This window comes from Podarcis filfolensis (genome assembly GCF_964270895.1).
Source record: "Podarcis filfolensis genome assembly, chromosome: 10".
Lineage (NCBI taxonomy): Eukaryota > Metazoa > Chordata > Lepidosauria > Squamata > Lacertidae > Podarcis > Podarcis filfolensis.
This window is the reverse complement of record NC_139612.1, coordinates 56,604,795-56,625,117: the sequence shown is the minus strand read 5'-3', so window position 1 is coordinate 56,625,117 and position 20,323 is coordinate 56,604,795. Positions and strand designations below refer to the sequence as shown.

Genomic DNA, 20,323 nt, shown 5'->3' with positions numbered 1-20,323 from the left:
GAGCTCTGCTTTCATCTCCTCCCTCTGGGACTCCCCACCCACCTTGCCATATTTTGGGGCGGGGGGAGAGAGAGATGAGGACAGAACGAAGAAGGGACCAACCTGGTGTTAATGAGTTTGTGCTTACGTGGCTGGCTACAGTGAGACAGTATCAGAGCCTGCTCTGAAAGGTGGGATACAAATAATTAGCAATAAACAAACCCTTAATTCACTACAATATGATTTGTTTACATGTTCATAAAAGCAAAACAAAAGAGGCTTTGGATAATGAGTTGCTCCTTGCCTCTCCTCCGTACCATTTCGGCAAACTGGATTTCGTTTCATCTTCTTGGAAACGCTAAGGCAGGTTAAGGTCAGAAGTTCGATGCGAGCACACAGAAATGTCCAAAGCATGACTCAACATGTATGATGTGTTTCCCTGCCTGCGTGAACATCTATTGCTGATTCAGGATAACGTATGAGATAGAGGGAGGCCAAAGGAAACATGAAAGCAGAGAGGAGAACCTGGAATCTGCTCTAAAACAGGGACACTCGTGGCGTGACAGGGGGATGGATGCAGCTGCTACCCTGCTTCTCCCATGCCTTCTTTGCCCTCCTTTCCTGGGGGTGTCATACGAAGTCACTTGAGGTTCTGCAAATTGTTTGTGCACCAAAGATAGATTCTGTGTGAAGGAAGCACAAACGTTAGTGGAGAGCCTATAAAGGGGGGCTGTGGTGGGGATTTCTGAGGGGTGGGGATAGGCTTCCCTTTGCCAAATTAACCCTGTTCTGTTTCGTGAGATACCTCGCGGACCTCCTACAGGCTGCAAAGCGGGACATAAATACAATAAATAACTAAACACACACACAATTTTAAAAAAATGTGCAGAAGGCTCAGCCTGTCAAGATGATCAATCTGAGAAAGTGGCCATGTCGGGAAGATTTCGAGATCTATTCTCTGCCTTCACCCAAACTTCCCCAGAGCTGCCCAGGTCTTCCTTTAGTGAGCAGGGTCCATACACATCAAACCATAAGGGTGTGTATTTACATGTGGTGCATTTCTGATGGCGTCCAGCAAAGTTTTCTGAGTACGATGCAGAAGGGGTTTTTTTAATCTCCAAAGTGAGGCCATCTTTGTGTTCAGCTGTAGCATGAGGTGGGTGGGGAACAACAGTCTCCAAATTCCACTTTCCCTTCCTCTCTCTCTCTCTCTCTCTGGCTTTCCTCTTCCAACCAGCTTGCTGTGAGAGAACAAGACAGCCCCAAAAGGCAATGAGAAGAAAGTGTGATGAGTGGCACAAGTTTTCAGCTCCAGTTTAGCAAGCTGCAGTGGTGGCGGCAGCAGCAGCCACAGCAGTTCCTCAGCCCCAACAAGGTGGACTATCAGTCAGTGCTCTCCCCATAAGGGAACTCAAGTCAATTTTGGTCAGAAACCTGGGAATGGTCTGGGAATGGTGAGAAAACAAAGAAGCTGAAGAGGCAAGGAAAGAGAGACAGGAAATGGAATGGAAAACAAAGAGCAAAGAAGGCCAAGTAACGCCTGTCAGAAACAGTGGCAGAACAGCGCCATGTTTGTTGGAAGGGAGGTAAATGTACATGGCTGAATGGATGGAAGGCTGGTCAGGAAACATCTTCAGAAACTCTCAGGCAGTTTCCACAGGTTGGCCCCTCACAAACAGAACCAATCATTCCAAGAGATATGATAACCAACTTTAGTCCCATAACGGCGTGTTTGTGGCACAACCTGTCATTTACTTATCCTTCATTATTATCATTTGCTTTTCTCGCATGCCTTTCCCCGACCCCCTCTCTGGTTTTTTTTTCAGTTTTACTAAAAAATAAATCACAAACTAGATTTTTCTTTGAAGACCAAAAAAGGGTCCCATGGTTAAGTCTGTGCTGTTTGGCTAGTGCTGGTGGAGCTGCTACACTAGACTGCGTGAGCCGCTAGAATACCGGCGCCTCTGAAGCAAGGAGCTGGGGGGACAGGTCTGGTGCGGGTGGTTGTAGGGCGGCGGCGGCGGCGGAAGCGGGGGCTGATGGATGATTTTCACCGGGGTCCCTTGGAGCCCGCTGCCTAGACCGCGCAAGGGGGTGGAGCTGCAGGAATCAGAGGACACGTAGCGTGTCAGAGTCTGGTTGAGGGCCGGCTCCATGCGAGCGAGGCACGGCTTGTCCAAGACTATAACTTTGACAATCTGCTGGCACTGTACAAGTGTCCCTGCCGAGGCAGGGTAAGAGGGCACCAATGCTGTCTCCAGCCTCTCCCGCGGCATGTTAGGATGCGTGCTGGGCTGCATTCCACTCTCGAGCCCCGGGACAGAGTTGTGCTGGTACGTTTGAAGCCTGTTGTGAATTGACACCTAGTTTAGAAACAGTCAAAGAAGCATTAAATGTTACAAGACTTCTTCCCATCTCCTGCTAATGGGCTGCCCTTTACCCGACCACCCTCCATCAATGGACCTTCCTCCCCCATAAACCACAGCCCTGAATCTCCTCCTCCCCCCAACGTGGTCCTCCTTCCACCCCTCTTTCCCACCTCCCCACAAGCACGGCCCCTGAAAAGTTCCTTCTAGAAAATAAATATCCCCATTACAGCAAAGGCGGTGATGCTGTTTCCACATACAGCACAACCTCAACTATCCAGATTGAGCAAATGCAATCAAATTGTGGCACTTTGAGCAGGTCAGGGAGAGATTTTAACAAAATGAAGGCTGCTAATGGCCTGGCCCCAACTGCCTCTTATTCCAGGAAGAACAGCCTTATTGCTTAGGTTATTTTTTTTGTCAATTACATCCCCCTTTTCCCTTTTTTCCTGTTGTTATGGTACTTAAGAGAAAGAAAGCAATTGGAGATAAGGACTCTCTTATTTTTGCTTTGTAGTTATAAAGTTCCCTCTTTGACTGAGCTCTGTTCTGCAAGCAGAGTTCCTACGAAACCCTGAATCATCATGCAGTCCATGGACCAACGAGGCAGAAAGAGGGGAGGATAATTGAGGTTGCACATCTTTGCAAGGAGGAAAAAAAATGAGATTTGCTGATGCTCAGAGAAAGACTTGAGCTCTTCCCAGCTCCTGTCTTTCCAAGCAGGAAGGTGCACACATGACTCACTAATCTGTTTACAAAAGGAGAAAATTAAAGAAAGGAACAGGGACGAGAGAGAAAAAAAGCAGAAATCTGACATATTTCAGCAAATTTGCAGCTCGCTCTGATCCACTCGATGGTTTGCAAGTGAAAGGAAATGGTTTTACACACGCCAAAAAGGAAAAGGAAAAAAGTACCCATCTAGCTTGTACAATGGTTAAAAAAAGAAAAGAAAAGAAATCTGATGGAATGGCAGCAGATCAGGTAGTCTCAGAGAAAATGGAGATGCTCACTTCTGCAGAGGAGGAAGAAGAGGGAGAGGGGAGGAAGAAGGGCTTGAAGTGTCTTTGAAGAGAAAGCCCACAGGGTTTCCCAACATTAGATTGAAAGCAGGAACTAGGCTGGAATTGGGCTCCCTATGGAAAGGGCTATTTATGGTACAAGGGGGAGAACTCCTGGAATAAAGAGTTTCAGAAGGACACAGCTCCCCAGGAGAGGAGGAGGAGGAAACTAGGAATGGGAAGAGAAGGGTCTCTTCCATGATGGACAGATCTGGGGCCCTGTCTGCCTGATTCTGGAATCACCTGAAGGAACATATATTTGTGAACTGTCTCCTTGGAATTTTGCATCCCTGAACTGAAAACCCTTTATGGAGAAATGTTTGCAGGCCCAACAGCTGTGTATGAGGCCGGGGAGATGCCAGTCCCTCCTCTCCAGCAGCAGGAATGTCACCAGGGTAATGAAATAGGGTTTCTGAAACCAGCATGAACTGGGTCTGAGGAATTATGCCTGTGGCAGCTGGGTTTTTCCCAGGCCGTGGAACAGAAAGCTGGGGCATGGGTATAAAATGGCCTCTGTGGAAAGAGGCCTAATCAGCAAGAAAGAGGAGTTGGAGCTGGAAATGGAGGCTGATTGAGGAAATGCTTGTTTGCGAAGAACTGCAGCTCCTGCCCCTATGGCAAGTCACACTTGCAGGGAGATGGAGCTATCTGCTTGGTGAAAGAGGCTTGGGAAAGGACAAAGCTGGGGCAAACGAAATATTCTGGATATCTCTCCCAGATGACAGCTTTCTTGGTGAGCTGAGATCCACAGGAAGACTCCTACAACAGAGTCCTTGCTCCCAAATAAGGACAGGCAAGAAAGTTCCTCCAACAACCCTCCCCAAATTTGGAAATGATTGGCCTAAGCTTTCAACCTAAGAAGAGTCCCAGTGAATATGGGAAATGTTTGGTCTATGCTTTCAATATATGAAGCCTGTGACGAGGGCCCAGTGTCTAGGGCAGAAGAAGCTATGAGGGAAAGGTCATAGCAGTGAGTTTTAGCGGGGGGTCCTGCGATGGCGGTGGCCTGCCAGCAGAGTTCACCTCAGCTGTGTCTCTGATTTCTCCTGAAAGTGTGTTGGGTGGGGATGAGGAAGGAGCAGGTTAGTCTCCAGAGTTCGGGCGCTCGCTCCATGAAGGATGTGTTAACAGTTACTGAAACGGCTTGAAAAAAAATGCTTTGAAGTTTAATCTGGATTTGAAAGTTGTATTACCCGTCCTAGCAGTAACTTTTTATTGTATCTCTGGAAATTGGTAAAATTGTCAGTCTGGCAGGGGAGGCATTGATTAAAACCTGAGAAAAGAAACAACAGAGAATGTAAGAAGAGCTGAACTGAGGGAGAATTACTTACCTCAGCTGCTGTGTGTTCTACTTACCTCCACTGTGCTGTCCGGAACCTTCTCTCCCAAATCTCTTTTGGCTTTGAAAATAAAAGAGATCCCCTTCCTCAGTGATGAAATGCAATATTTACTTACTTATTTATTTACAATGTTTGCATGTTGCCCAATAACATAAAGTTCTCTGGGTGGTTTACCATTAATAAGCGTAAAAACAATTTAAAATCAATGAAACAAATCAAAAGTAGCATAAATACAGCAAGGAAACAAAAACTCTAACCCCACAATTAAAGAACAGATTTTAGAACTGAGAGGTCCAGACTGCACAAGTTTTTTAGAAGGTCTGGATGAGCAAAAGGCTCTTCTCCTGACACCAAAAAGAGCACAAAAATGGCATCAGGCGAATGAGTTGCTTAGGTCAGCAGTTTCTAAACCCAAAACATTCTTGAACACTGTTCAATATCCTATACATTCTGCATCTGTCTGTCCTTCCTCTCCCAGCTAGCTACTGAGTGGAAGGCTGGGTACCAAAACTGAAATCTCATTCTGGAAAAATGCTACCACACTGTTGAAATGTCTTCACATTTTTTGCCCCACGCTGATCTGCTTAGTTTCATCCAAGCTTGTGGCACCATAAGAAGGACCAGAAGAGGCATTTATCCCTATAGCTCTCATACAACAAACATTTTCTCTTCTTTGCTCCTTCCTGAACAAGAGTCACATAACTCACTTTGGCCATTTCAGCATAATGAAACCAGAAGTTAGACTTGTGTGACTAGCCTGTCCCTGCCATTAGGCACAAAGAGATAGCCGCCTCAGGCAGCCAGTTTGGTGTGTCATGAAAATTGTTTAGTTGTTTAATGTCTTATTATTTTAATTTTAGTCATAGGGGAAGATACACGTTGGATTTTCTTATTTGCTATTCCAGCTCAGGTAGAAAAACATGTTGCGCCACCCAGTTGAGTATCTCAGAGACTGTGCTTATACAATCTATTGCTGGGCCAACTCCAGTTCAATGTATACAGTTCTTTCCAATCAACATATATCAGCATGAAGTCTATAGCTGCAGAGTTTCCAGACTAACAGGCAGCTAAAAGATCTTCCAGGTTAAATTTCATATTCGGAGAACTACTGACTATGGAGAAACATATAGCAAGAGTAATAATGAGAGTGTGACCTCATGGAATGTATTCTTTGGAAAATACAATAACTTATTTTTTAAAAAAAGCAAACAACTTTAGCATGCTTCAAGGATCCATTCTGGAGGTTCAAAGAGACTTGAAGACATTTTGTCCTTCCTATTCCTGTATGCCAAGTCTCAGAGGATTAGCTAAGCTTCAGGGTAGGAAGTGAAGAAGAACCCAGAGAAGGAGACTAACCTGTTGGAGATCCTTGCTTGGACTGTATTTCCATCTGAGCTCCATTGGACTTTAAGGAAAGGTTCTTTGTCCCATGTTGCTTCTCCAGCTCCCCTGAGATACACGGAAAGAACATTTTTTTAAAGAGAGAATGGAGACAGAGCTAAAAAGTAGAGCAGAAAGAGAGAAAGACAGGAAGATATGGAAGTGGAAGCAACAGGAGACAAGCAGAGAAATAATGGTTAGAGAAAGTGTATTCATGCATGCACACACACAACGGACGTGTCTATTCTGTGCTTTAAAAATATTAAACATTTTAGCCCTGGAATCTACATCCTGTGCCAAGGAAACACAAATTCTACAACCAGTAAAAATTATGCACAATGAACATATTGAACATATTCAAAAACATTTATTTGGCCTGAATGGAATGGCAAGGCAATGAAGCTCTGCTTCCTGGAGTTCTCAGCTATTCATTTGTGTAGCACTATCCATTTATTCATTCCTACAGCTTGTAATCAGCTCCTCTGTGAATAGCTGAAGCCAGATTTGGGGCATTCCTTAGCTATCTGTTTGGGATAGGGGGAGACACTATAGGAAGCTGGCTATGGAACAGTTCTTTGGGAGAGAAGAATCTGGTAGGAAGTATCAATCAGTGCTAGTACACAGGGGAACACTGCAGGATTTTGTGCATCCAGGCAAGACAGATACAGTGGTACCTTGGGTTAAGTACTTAATTCGTTCTGGAGGTCTGTTCTTAACCTGAAACTGTTCTTAACCTGAAGCACCACTTTAGCTAATGGAGCCTCCTGCTGCTGCCGCACCACCGGAGCATGATTTCTGTTCTCATCCTGAAGCAAAGTTCTTAACCCAAGGTACTATTTCTGGGTTAACGGAGTCTGTAACCTGAAATGTATGTAACCCAAGGTACCACTGTAGTTAATTATCAGGCAAATTGGGAATGCACTTTATAGAGCTGTGGTTCTACTCCCACACCCACCCTGCAGACTTCATGAAAATTACTTCAGGACTCAGTGGACCACTTAATGTTGTTGTTGTTGTTGTTGTTGTTCTTCCACAAATCAAAGCACATGAACAACTCATGTTTAAAAACCCTTAGTATCTCTAGTGTGGTGGATGTGTCTGTTTTATGGATAAAGTTATGCTGGAGTTGTCAGTTTTATCAAGGTCAAGTGCAGATATTCTCAACTGTTCTGCACCCTTCCCATGGCTCATCCTAAGAATGAGTGAATCTTTTCCCCAGACTTAGGTTCAGTTTTCCACATTTCCACACCAGTTTTGGGGGCGGGGGAGAGAATTACATCCTCAAGAAAAGTCATCAGCACTTTAGCATGAATGTATGCATTTTGTATGCAATTTTGCCCAATAAACCATTTTTGCAAAGCAACCTTTCCTTATATAATGCATTTTGCATGTCACTTTCACTAATATATGCATTTTAGAAACCCTTTACCCTAATGTGTGCATTTTTGTCCACATTATGTGGCTTATTGTACTCACATATCAGCATCAGACGGAACAATCCAGTTTAAAACACTCGCTTTCTAATAAAATCCCCCCACCCCAAGAAGATACAGCCAGCCCTCCACCCTCATCCAGCTCCACAACCAAGGGTGCCATTTTGAGTAAGGGGCCATGACAGTTTACACCATCTCTGGTTATTCATTAGGAACATTTTATCTCTGGCAAACTCGCTAGTTCTAATGCTGAGAAATTAATGCTGCAAAAAATTAAGTGTGGCTTGCCCTAGATGCACATGCCAAAGGCATGAATCTTATTACTTGTGATTTTACTTCTGTGATTTTAAAATATTACAATATTTAAAAATCACAGAAATATTCTTAAATACACCAGCTTTTGGATTTCCATTTAATATTGAATATCTTCATTTTTAGTTAATATTGACTAAATTAATTTTTATTTAAATTTGCACATATTCAAGAGAGGACCGTTAAACCTTGTTGGGACACCTGCCCCCCTCCTGAAATCTGAAATGGCACCCCTGCTAACAACAGACACAAAAATACACAAGACACGGACATATGTACATACAGACAGAATGACTGCATGGAGTCTGGGCCACGCTGGGAGCCTTACATTCAATTCGAATCTGTTCTAGCTCCATCACCTCTGCTATTGACTCTTTTAGGTCTTCCACAAATTTCTGCATTTCCTCGGCTCCCAGAGCACAGAAATGGAGTACCTGTTTCTTCTCTGAGCCTGAAAGGGGAGTCACCAAGGTGATGCCGTGTGGGTAATCTACAAAAAAAGGAGAGGGGACATAAAACTAGTGTTGTGGGTTCTATACATTAAAAAGGCAGAAGCAATCTGAGAAGAGACCATAGCTCAGTGGGAAAGCAGATGAGAAAGCCCCCAAGTTTCATTCCTGGCATCTCCAGTGAAGAGGATCATGTGACAGGAGACGGGGAAGGCCTCTCTGACGAAGATCCTTGCCAAGTCAGAGTAGACAGTCCTGTGTCAGAGTAGACAGTCCTTAGTTAGATGGACAAGCAGCCTGACCTACTTATTAAGGCAGCTTTCTACATAATCCTACTAATGAGACCAATTAGTATAATAATAAACACAACTAAACGCTGCCAGGTTTGTTCCTGCTAAACAAGAGGATTGGTTGGTCTGGAATAAAAATCTGGACCCAGCTGGTTTATGGATGAGGGCGTTGGGGTTCTAAGGCTGCAATCCTATACCATCCCTCTCAAGTTAACCAGGTTTACTTCAGAGTAGACTGCACTATAAGTCTGCAATAGGCCACTCTTGAAACTGCACTTCTTTGTTTTGAATGCATATGAAATATCGCCTCAGTTTGTTCATGTTGATTTTTCCAAGTAACTCGCACAAATAAGCAGCTGTGCAAATTGAAATAGCACACTTTTGGGGGCGGGAATTCTGTAGTGCTGCATATGAACAAGTGCTCACATCCATGGAAGAAAGGGCCCAGGATGGAAAGACGATATGCATTTCCATGTGTACCAAAAAGGAGCATCCATCAGAGCACTATAATGCAGGTGGTGATATGGATTTGTGCATGGAACGACCTGCCCAAGTATTTCCAAGTACGAACAAACACCTAGTCAAAAATGATTGTGTACAATATTTCAGTACATACTTTCACTTATGCGTATGATTCAAACAAGAGAAGGCATGGGAGCTTAGTTTGCTGCTGCTGAGTCTACACTGAGAAAAGCACCAACTGACTGACACGACATAGTGTTTGCCAAATTGCAGAAATCCAGTTCAAAATGATCACAGATCATTTTTGCATTGGTGGGTGCCATTTGATGACAAAACCCAGGTAATTTGGAACCACAGAAATCTGGGAGAAATGGAGAGGCAGAGAGAATGTTGTGAGTAACCTGCAACAAGAGACATTTATCAGTTTGGTATAACATAGCACAGTGTGTTTCTATAAATTAAGTTAAATGTTAGAAGGATACATTCTCAAAGGCAGCATACATGAGTCTCTTTTTGCCAGCTATATATTTAAAACAAAGAAGTGCAGTTACATTTGCATCACTCAAGGGGCTTACAACAGTTAAAAACATTAAGGCACTATGCTCCAATACTTGCTTAAGAGCACAATTAGGCTTGCTTTATCAGCTGATAATATATCATTTCTATGTGGGGTTCCTAAAAGGTGTTTGCACCCTGTTCAAGCTTTATACAAAAAACACTGTATTGGATTAAATTATCCTGGATAACCTTGGAGTGGCTTGATGATGTGTTACCTTGTTAACATACAAATATTGTATGTTCCAACTATTAAACTTTCATTGGTGTCCAAGGTACCAGCTTATTGATTTTGGTAGAGTTTTCCTTAAAATAAACCTCAGCAAGATTACGTTGGTAATAGGTGGGAAGCCTGTGAAACATAAATGTCACATAGATGGAAACATTCCAGAGCAATTTAAAGTTTTGAAATACCTAGCAATTTGGTTTTCAGCCAACGAAACTAGCCATATAGATATAAGAAACACCAGGACTTTTTTGTGTGACAGTACTCACTTGTACACAGTATCGGCACCGCTTACTTTCCTGCCAATGGCAGCCATTTTGTGCTGGCACCCATAATACTTTTATATGAGTACTGGTACCTCATTTTAAAAATATAAAATAGCACCAAGGTCAAAGCAACAGGATCCTTTCAAGCCATACTCCACTCCTCTGCAATGCACAATGGGAAAATCCTTTCCCCAGCTTTAAAAGCTTGTGGTTTTTTTTACATCTAAGGTGCCTGCACAAATACTGCATGGTGCCAAAATTTAGAAGTTATGGGTAACAGGTGGAAACTGTTGCTTCAAACCACTCTCTCATTAAGCAGCAGGCTACGCATCTTTCCAGCCCAAGGCATCAAACTACTACCGCTGTATAAAAATTCACACTATAAATCTTGTCCTCCAGTGTCATCTGGCGAGTGACCAAAACTGTGACAAACTTACATTCATTCTCAAAGAGATGGAACTGCATTCCTAACAGGCCGACTGACTTGCAAAATGTGTACGTTGAAGAGCTTTTCTTCTTGGGGCAAAGCTTGAGAATCTGTTTGAGGACAGAGAAATGAAGAGAGTTTTTCAGATGCAACAGCAGAGGCCTTCCCTGAGTAAAACATAGTTGAATACTACCCCCAAGTTTTGTTCCCTTACAGTGACCTCATGGAAGGACACTTGGGAGTTACTCTCAGCTACATCATTTGTCCTCTGTGGTCATAATTCCAGGGCACTTACAGAAAACCTGCTTACTGGGCATTCATTCCGATACATTTGCACAGATGATGGCTGGCTCTTTAATGAGAATCCATTCTAATTTGTTTTGGAGATGTATTTTTTTCACCACTTTCCTTATTGCATAAATCCTGATCTTTCGGGGAATCAACTGCAATTACACCACCCAAATTATCCAGCATGTGATTGAATCCCACTCGAAACTAGAGTCAGTCTGGAAAGAACCCCGGGTTTAATTTCTTTGTGTGCAGAAGGGTGAACAATGGATTGCCCGTGAAAGTGTCTCATAAGGGGATACATTATTCATTCTCTAACCCCTTGTTAAAATCTACACTAGAAGAACATGTGAGAGACTGTTTCAAGCTTTAAGTAGTTGCAGGGACAACACCTATCTTTGAAGGGGCTGGATCAGGACAGCAGTGGCAGCAAGGGGTTAAAGTCCCCTTATTCCTCCATCATGATCACGTTCTGGATCATGCCCCCCATACCTGCTATTTACTTGTTTGAAGCATGCCGTGCAATTGCTAACTGCATCAAGTCCAGTTTGGCTCAAATAAATGACACCGTTTTAAAAAATCTGATAACTGTCACAATAACGTACAGCATAGGAAATTTAGTGAGAAATATGCTTTGGTGTTTCTTTTTCTACTCTCCAGGGAGTCCTGTCAAATCAACCTTGTCAGATTCACAGAGATTTTAACTTATCAGTTTCACCGAGCTCCTGTGAAACAAAGTAGAATGGATTAAGATGGAGATGTGTTTTTATTCTGCGGTGACTTTTCCTTTCACTATGCAGGGAAACATGAAACCGGATTCTCTTGAGTGTGCATCCACAAAGTTATTGCTTGCACTTTGCAAAAGTGTACAAACGCAGATAGTCCATACCTGCCCCTTTGTTTCCATGAATAATTGGCAATTGGCTCGGCAGGTAGCTGCAAGTATACTAAGTGCACACATGGAGCATACAACTTCAGTTCCATGCCCACATCACTGGCTCCTAACTCAGTTTTGGGCTCCATGCAAGTTACTTGTTTTCAGCAGCACAGCTCAGCTGGTTACAGCGTGGTGCTGATAATGCCAAGGTTGCAGGTTCGATCCCCATATGGGAGAACTGCATATTTCCTGTATTGCAGGGGGTTGGACTAGATGATCCTCAAAGTCCCTTCCAACTCTGCAGTTCTATTATTCTCTGAGTTCTTTCTCCCATATGAACCTGTCCACTCAATAAGATCATCTTCAAAGCCTCTGTTCCTGCCCCACTCACTGTCTGATGTGTATTGGGAGGCTGTGGTCTCTCAGTCATGCACCTAGACTATGGGGCTCTTTCCTGAAGAACATTTGCTTAGAGATGGAACTTATATAGCAAGCTAAGACTCTGCTAATTCATCTTAGAAAGTGTCAAATCCTTTGCTGTTTTAAGGCTGTATTTCATTTTGTTGTCTTATCTCTGCTGGTGCTGTAATTGTAATCTTTGAGTCATGGTGGGGCATAGTACAAGATGGCATTAAAGACTGATTTTTATATCTATCTATCTACACAAATACATACATATACATACATACACCAACAACAACAACAACACATTTGTTGCAGTGTTTGGAAGGCAGGTAGGTGATTTCATGACCGAATGCTTCCTTGAGCAAAAGAACAACCAGCAGAAGAAACCTCCTACCCACGGAAAACCAGCATATCACAGATAAAAAGGTATCTAAGCACCTTCTCCCTGATTGCTACCTTTCTACATAGAAGGGAGTTTCATAAGTAAGGGAGAATGCAACGCCTCACATCAAATCCAACCTGGAAGTCCTAGGGGAGTCGCGTGTCCTGTGCTTTTCCTGAACACTGGCTCTAAGTCCCTTTGCGATGCTGTGATTCTCAAGGCCAAAGGCCACTCACCACCAGCAAATCATTGAAGAGGAAGACCTCCCTCTGGTGAGCAGCTTGCTTCTGTACTTTGTTCACGTCTGTCACTTCGTAAAGTCGGCTGCAGCAAACTAACCGGCGATGTGGCACTGAGAGGACCTGGAAGACAGAGACGGAGTGGAAACAGTCCCCTTCCTTATCCGCCAACCCCAAAGAACTGCATGTTAAATGACTTCAAGCAAGCCTTTGCAATGGCTTTGCCCCACCACCATCTGCAGCCTGTTCTCATCACAACATTTTCTGCTCCGTAATGGCACTGAATGTACCAGAGCAGCCTCTCACAATTATGGCAGGCAGAGTTCATTCATTTCAAGACTTTCCCTGATCTGCAGTATCTCGCTACACCTGATGGAATTGGAAGACCTTGGTGCTTGCATGAGCACAAAAATATAATAGGGCCTGTGATGCAAAGTCTGCTAAGTGTGGTCCTTTTCTTGGAGGGAGAAGGGAAAGCAAGTTTTTAAGCCCCCATGACAGCACAGAAGCAAATAGAAACTGAAATGGCAATGTTGATTGTTATGGATCACAAGTGGAATCAGCAACAAAGTGTTTCAGGGTTCATCTTCCCTCATTAAAGGAACATTTCCTGTCCTGAGTTCCTCCCAGCCATTTTCTCCCAGCAGGCCATTCGACTCTCCACTGCTAGGTTTTCCATTTTTCTCTTCCGCAAGACTCACAATGTCCTATGATTACTGAGCACACATAGTCCTCTGCGGACTGTTTAGAAGTTTGTTCGTTTTAAAATGTATTTTTCTGCTTCTGGAAACCTCAGAGTCCTTCCAAGCATACCGCTACCTTCCTGTTTCTGTTTCTCAGTGGCCCCATTTTGGCTCCAGTCTTATTGGCACTCACCACCTGAGTTCACTATTAGAGGGAGTGATTTATACAGGGCTGTCACTGCAGATGGCACTTTGCAGAATAACATAAGCAAAAAAGGACAGGCCTCTGCTTCAAGGAGTTTATGGTCTAAATTGTGATGAAAGGAAAACAAAAGAGTGAGGACAGGGAGAGGAGAGAGACAGGAAAAGGGGGGGCATAATGTATATGTAAAATGCAGTTACATGTGCTGAAGCTTAATTTCAGTAGGGGCGAGGAGGACTAACTAACTAATTACCGCTCATGGCTTAGAAATCAGAGGGAGAACAGCTGGATCAGCACAGGAATATCTACACAGTGATTCTCCCAGGAAGGGGTAGACAAATCTGTCCATTTCAGCTTCTCTTGATTTCTCATTTTTTTCCAGTTTTAAGCTCGGTTCTCCCTATTTCCTCATTAGCCTGAATTTTTAAGGGGGAAAAAAAGTCCTCACAAAAATTTGTCAGCATTTTAATGTGTGTTTCTTCTAACTGATACATTTCTGTATGCATTTGGCCTAGTATGAAACAACCATCCCTAAAACAATGCGACTTCATATGTTATTTTTACTAATATATGCATATTTACATACATTTCCCCCCCTCCAAACATTCACATTTCTTTACACATTATTCAGGTTGGAGAACCACGCTGCAAAATTTGGAGAAGTGCAGTTAACAAAAGATGTTGGTTTGTGCATTGTTTTGGGAAGTGTGAATTAGGTGGGCTCTTGTTAAAATTAAAAGTGAACTGAATACCCCACACCTACTAAAAGGCCCTGTGCAGAACCCACCACCCTGTACACCAGGCGCATGTGGTCTCTGTACACACAGATGGGCCCTGAGACACCTTCAGCCTTTCGTGCCTTCCTATGGACTTGGCTTCCAGGTTACAAGGCAGGCAGGGTCTGCAAAAACGATTGCTGCCCGGAAAATCAGGCAGACGTACTCAAGACCATTTTCAAGGGCAAACAAAATAAAGAAATAACGACGCAAAAAAATAATAATTATAAATGAGATCAGAGAAAGAAAAGAGGAGATGGGCACATTAAAGGAAAACGTAAGTCAGAAAGAGAAGGCTAATCATATAATTCAGTGGCAGAACAGCACATGCTTCGAATGCAAAAGGCCCCTACTTCAACCCCTGACATCTCTAGTTAAAAAGATCACAAGCAGAATGTGATGGGAAAGACTTCATCCTGAGACTCTGTATGAAGAGGCCTTGCCAGTTCAGTGCGAAGCAGGGGTTTGTATCTCTGGCCCTCCAGACACTGTTTAGAGTCTATCTGCCACCCTCCTTGACATGCTGGCTAGGACTGGTGGGAGCTGATGGAGTCTAACTGGTTCCCCATTCCCAAGAAGGACAATACTGGGCCAACAGGACAAACGGTCTTACCTGGCACAAGGCAACTTCATAAGGGAAAAGTAACCGTGGAGCAAACATGATTGCAAGGGATAACAACAGCAACAACAGTAAAGCAGATTGCCTTTGTGATGGGCAAAAGGCTCACCGTTTTCATTCCAACAATGGATTTTTCTACTTTGGTGACATAGGTTACATGATCCTCATTTGATTTGAGCTCTCTCTGTTGGATCCTCTCGTAAATTCCCACCACCAAGTCCCGGGGAATGTCAGCTCCATCATCCACTCCTGTGAAGCATAAACAATGAGAACAGAGATAAAATATGAACCTGAGCTACAAGGGGGTGTGCTTTTTCAGAGGCTTGAGAAAGAGAAGATAGAGTCATGGTTGGCTGTGATAAATGCACATGGTCATATATTTCTGTCCCAGTAAGGGCTCTGGCCAAAGAAGAATTGCCTCTGCAAACCTGTTGGACCAGAGATTATGGGGAGGTGCAATAACTATAAATTTGTACAACTGCATTATTTTTTTCAATTTCATGACTAGCTAGTGATCAATTTCAAATGTACATATATTTACAAGATCAACAATGCAAATAGGCTCTTCTCCCTCTCTCAGAGAGGTGGCAATGCTACTTTCCTCCCTTTGGGCACATATATTTTAGCTATTTTGGTGTTATGTGCATCTACCTCTGGCTTGAATTCTACTTCACGCTGGGATTATGGCTCACCCAAGCAATGCCCTCACCTCTGAGGTTCCGAATAAAGTCCTCCAGCATCATTTTCCTGTCGGGTTTGATGTTAGGGCTGTACATATCCGTGTTGAGAAGGATGATGGCAAAGGCCAGGATGAAGATGGTGTCTGGGTTATGGAATTGCTGGACTACGTCAGGGTTACACATGCAGTACCGCTGGCTGCAGGTGGGGGAGACAAAGTCAACACACATGAATGGAATTCAAATGCCACTAATATATAGATTTAAATGTTTGGGGATCCTCAGATTACTTACAGTCTGACTATCAATGATGACACCAAAGTTTATTTTATTCCATAAAATCTATACACCACCTGACTGTTTAAAAAAAAATGCTTCAAAGTGGTTGGGCCTACAATCCCTGAGCTATAACTCAGAATAAAAGAACAAGTCAATCACTTTAGGTAGATTCAAAAGACCAGGAAGCATGTTAGATTAAACATACACAGCTTGCAGTGTATCAGTTGGTTCTACAAGCACACAAACGGAAAAGTCTGTTCGCCAAGAATAACTGATCCATGACAGAAATGGGCATCTGGGAAAAAAGACTTTGGCAATCCCACCCGCCATTGCACCCAATGTGTTTTGACTATACGTGATTTTGGCTTTAGGCATGATCCCTGGAACATAACCCCCGTGTATGTTGAGGGCTTACTGTATTTGAATATGTGCAGAAACTTCCCTGCAACAAAACTGTGTGCTTGTGGCAATCTTCTCAAAAGGGTCTGAGTTCTGCATGCCTCAGAAGTACTGCCAAGAGTACCACATGCCTCAGAAGTGTAGCACTAGAAACAGGGCTACTAGTGCTGTAGCACCAGCCCTCTGGAATCAATTACCAAATGAAATTAGACAGGCACCTGCTGAAGATGTTTTTGTTTAAGAAGGTTTTCCCTGACATGTGACCTCCCCATCATTTATGAAATTGTAAATTTGTAGGAATGGCTTACATCTGGTGAGCCTGTCAATGCCGTCTGGCTGATTTGTGGGGCAGCACAACACCAACCATAGCCACAAAACTGGGAAGGAGCAGCACCCTTCATGAGATCTTGGGACCCTACGCCTCGCATGGCCCAGCGGAATCTCACCACAGGAACCTTTAAATCCTACTCATAGTTTGGGTAAGGGGAAACTCCTGGCTACTCCTCAGACAGTTGACCTCCAACATTGGAAGCAGTTGCCTGTCAATCTGTACCACATCAGTGCGGCTCTTACCTGAAGGCTTCAATCAACCTCTCCACCTTCTGGGCCTCTCCCTGCACCCGGATGTGGGCTTGAAATTTCCGCAAAGCTTCATCAAGCTCCATGCCAGAGAAGTCCATCTCATCTACTACACAGCTAAAGGAAGGAGAAAACAAACAGCATCACTACAAGCATCGCTGCATAACAGCCTCCTTGGAGATGTACAAATGAAAAATGGGCCTATCACAACATCATGGAAGATCTCAGCAGGAATCCCATTATTCCTTCCTAAAAAAATCAAGATGTGACTACACCCCATCTTGCTTCTGTATCTTGCTCTCTTTTGGCCGACATCCAAGCTCACTAAGACAAAGCCTTGGGTCTACTGAAGATATATTTCAGTTATATTTTTATCCCACCCTTCCTCTCTAAGTAGGGCAGGGCAATATGCATGGCTCTTCCCACAAACCCCTCCTCAACATCCCTGTGAAGTAGATAGATTGAGAAGGTGGGAGTGGTCCAAGGTCACCCAGTGAGCTTCATGGCTGAGTGGGGATTTGAACCCCCAGGGTATTAGGTCCTAGTCCCAGCATTCTAACTGAATGCTAGTATTCATCTAGCCTTCTCCAGTCTTGTGTCCTCTGGGAATTTTGGCCTGTGGTTCCCATAACACCTGAACACTGTCCATGCTAGCTGGAGCCGCTGGAAGCTTTAGCCCAACAACATCTGGAAGGTACCAAGTTGGGGAAGGCTGGTCCACAATGGCTGGCAGTGGCTCTGCAGGGTTCTAGACAAGAGATTTCCTCAACCCTACCTGGAGATGGCAGGGATTGAACCTTGGGCTTTTTGCATGCAAAATGTGTGTTCTGCTACTGAGTTATAGCCCTATCCTAAATGGGAGCGGGCAAATGAGGAGAGGGCATTTCAGGTTAGCCTTAAGGTGAAGTGCCTTGAACAGTCCTGTGAGTATTGTACAGATACTAAAGTGTTGCCGTATGTGTGGACTCAAATTTGGGTGGAAATAACCCCCTAAACCAGCAGTGGGGAGCCTGAGGTCCATGGGCCGAATACAGTCCTTCAGCCCTCTCTACCTGCCCCTCAAGACTCCCCAGGAAACACACACACCCTCCTCCCAAAACAGACCCCGTCTGCACTCTGTACTCCATGAATGGCAGAGAGGTGTAGGGGTGTGCACGTCTGCAGATATCTCTAACTTGCAAAGCTGAAATCCATTGCTCCACCTACCCTTGCCTCTGGTCCTGCCCAACACTGGCACACAGCCCCAAAGGTCTCCCATGAGGAAATGCAGCCCCTGGACTGAAAAGGGTCCAAATACTTGGTCTAAACTAAGTCTCTGAAGAAGAAGAAAACTATAATCTGTCTCCAGTTGCAGAGACCTGGGTTTGGTTTTTTCCTGTGCCAGAGGAACTGTTGATACCACATTCAAGTATAAAGGGGAGAAAAATCAATGTGACTATTCCCCCAAGACAGTCTTTATTTTTTCCCTTCAAGGGGCAGATCAGAGGATGCTTGCAGAAGGAGAAAGAGCACTAAAAAGCTATCCCTCCTCCTCTCCCGTCCCTCCTCCTCTCTGTTTGTTATTTTTATTTTACTAACACATGCACTTCTTCTTCCCATGGGGTCACATCAAGGCTTCTTGCTGCTAAATGCTTAGCTTTGATAACTGCAGGAAATTTCCTAGTTAATCAATACCAGGTTCACCACTGCAGTCACCCCTGGAGACTTTAAAATTTGGAGGAAATAAAGAAAAAGAAATAAATACGTGAAGTGCATTGCGCTTCCTTGCACGAAGACACCATTAAAGACTGAAGCCTACTCAACAGAATGGGATCTATAGATCCCATCTTCTCCATCAAGGGAACATCTGAGGCTGCATTCTCCATGCCAGGGCATGGTTAACGACTGCAACCTAAAGACTTATGAGTTCTTAGCAGTTCTCTTTAATTTTGCCTGGAATGGCACCAGCGTTACTGTACCGTTATGAGTTTGGGGTGTTAAGCTGGGTGCCAGACCCCTCCAATCCCTGGATCCAGCAAGTGTTAGAATTTAATCAAGGCTTCTAATTCTTGGAATAGCTAGGCTAGCCTCCTGGTGAGGTGATAAGACTGGGTGATGGGCTATTAAGGGAAACAAAGGAAAAGGGCTCTGTGTGAGACTGCAAATGGTTGGGCCATCTCCCTCAACTCACAGATAGTTCAAAGGACAAAGCATTAGTGTAGGGTTGAGGTAGCAGCGATGCCACCCAGAAGGAAAGCAGTAAGAAGTGATCTACTTGCAGATCTCTGGGTAATTTTTATAGTAGACCAGAAAGACTCCCAATTATTTAACAATTCCAACAAACAAAAAAGGCGATTCTTATGCCAAAACTGGGGCACTGAATTGAAAAAAGAAAGAAAGAAGCTTGCGGAGAAAGCAGGAGATGGTTTGTGGGTGGCAAGGACTGTGAGCTCAGGTCTGCTGCTGAAAACAAATTCCTGGTGTTCAAGGATATGTTCCTTAATTCAAAATCTATGTCTGGCCCCTAGGCCCCTATGGGTCTGGGTAATGGGTCTTGGGGGTACAAGCAAAAAACAAAGCAGATCCTGTAACCTTTAAGCCTCTGCACAGCCCTGGTTTAAAATATATATTGCCTAGTTGAGTTTGATGGTGGGGGTGTGCATCAGTGTCTCCTAGCTACTTCTTCTTCTTGCCAGCAATATGATTATTCATGACAAATGCAAGAGCAAGAGGGAGGTGGAGAAGACAAGGGGGCTTGTCACATTGGTGTTTAATGTGAATTTGAGCCTGATTTCTGGGCATTGTTTACATGACACTACCCTCAACCAGAACCCATCCCATGTGTGATTTCCTAAAGTAACCAGCACAAAAATGGATACATAAAAATTCAAGACCTCAATACCTTAAGGACCTCCCCTCGCAATCCTGTGTTTGTCATCCAAGGCCCTTCTCTATGTCCTGCCTTCCCGAGAGATTCGGAAGGTGACAACACAACAACAGGCCTTTTCTGTGGTGGCTCCCTCTGTGGAATTCTCTCCCCAGAGAGGCTCGTCTGGTGCCATCATTACATGTCTTTGGCACCAGGTGAAAACATTCCTTTTTTACCCAGCCTATCAGCCATTAAATAATCTATGGCCTGTTAAATTGGTATGTGCTAATGTTGTTGTCATTGTTGTTTCATTATGCTGTGTATTATGTTTTTATTATTATGCTGCGTAAATTATGTTCTTAATGTACACTGCCCTGGGCCCTTTGGATAAAGGACAGTTAAATAAATAAATAAATAAATAAATAAATAAATAAATAAACAAAGCAAGCAAGAAAGTAAGAAAGGTAGCTACCTGCCAAAATATAGTACAACACGTGGCTTGGCTCTTTTATACATATCATATGTAT

At 43.8% G+C, this 20,323-nt stretch overlaps 1 protein-coding gene across 9 annotated transcripts in view; it reads right to left on the bottom strand.

Annotated features, from left to right (window-relative positions):
• Positions 1-203: 203 nt before the first annotated feature.
• IQSEC3 (IQ motif and Sec7 domain ArfGEF 3) overlaps positions 204-20,323 on the bottom strand; it is a 140,852-nt gene continuing 120,732 nt past the window's right edge. For 3 of the 9 annotated variants that reach the window (XM_083572235.1, XM_083572237.1, XM_083572236.1), the window contains 9 exons: positions 16,943-17,065; positions 15,724-15,890; positions 15,124-15,263; positions 12,732-12,857; positions 10,554-10,653; positions 8,152-8,358; positions 6,100-6,192; positions 4,760-4,803; positions 204-2,342 (listed from right to left, as the gene is read on the bottom strand). In XM_083572235.1, the coding sequence (XP_083428361.1) occupies positions 1,905-2,342; positions 4,760-4,803; positions 6,100-6,192; positions 8,152-8,358; positions 10,554-10,653; positions 12,732-12,857; positions 15,124-15,263; positions 15,724-15,890; positions 16,943-17,065 (1,438 nt within the window). In that variant the 3' untranslated portion in view covers positions 204-1,904. Of the gene's footprint in view, positions 2,343-2,848; positions 4,677-4,759; positions 4,804-6,099; positions 6,193-8,151; positions 8,359-10,553; positions 10,654-12,731; positions 12,858-15,123; positions 15,264-15,723; positions 15,891-16,942; positions 17,066-20,323 lie in introns of those variants that run through there. The other 6 variants (XM_083572232.1, XM_083572233.1, XM_083572230.1 and 3 more) reach the window with 6 other exon arrangements.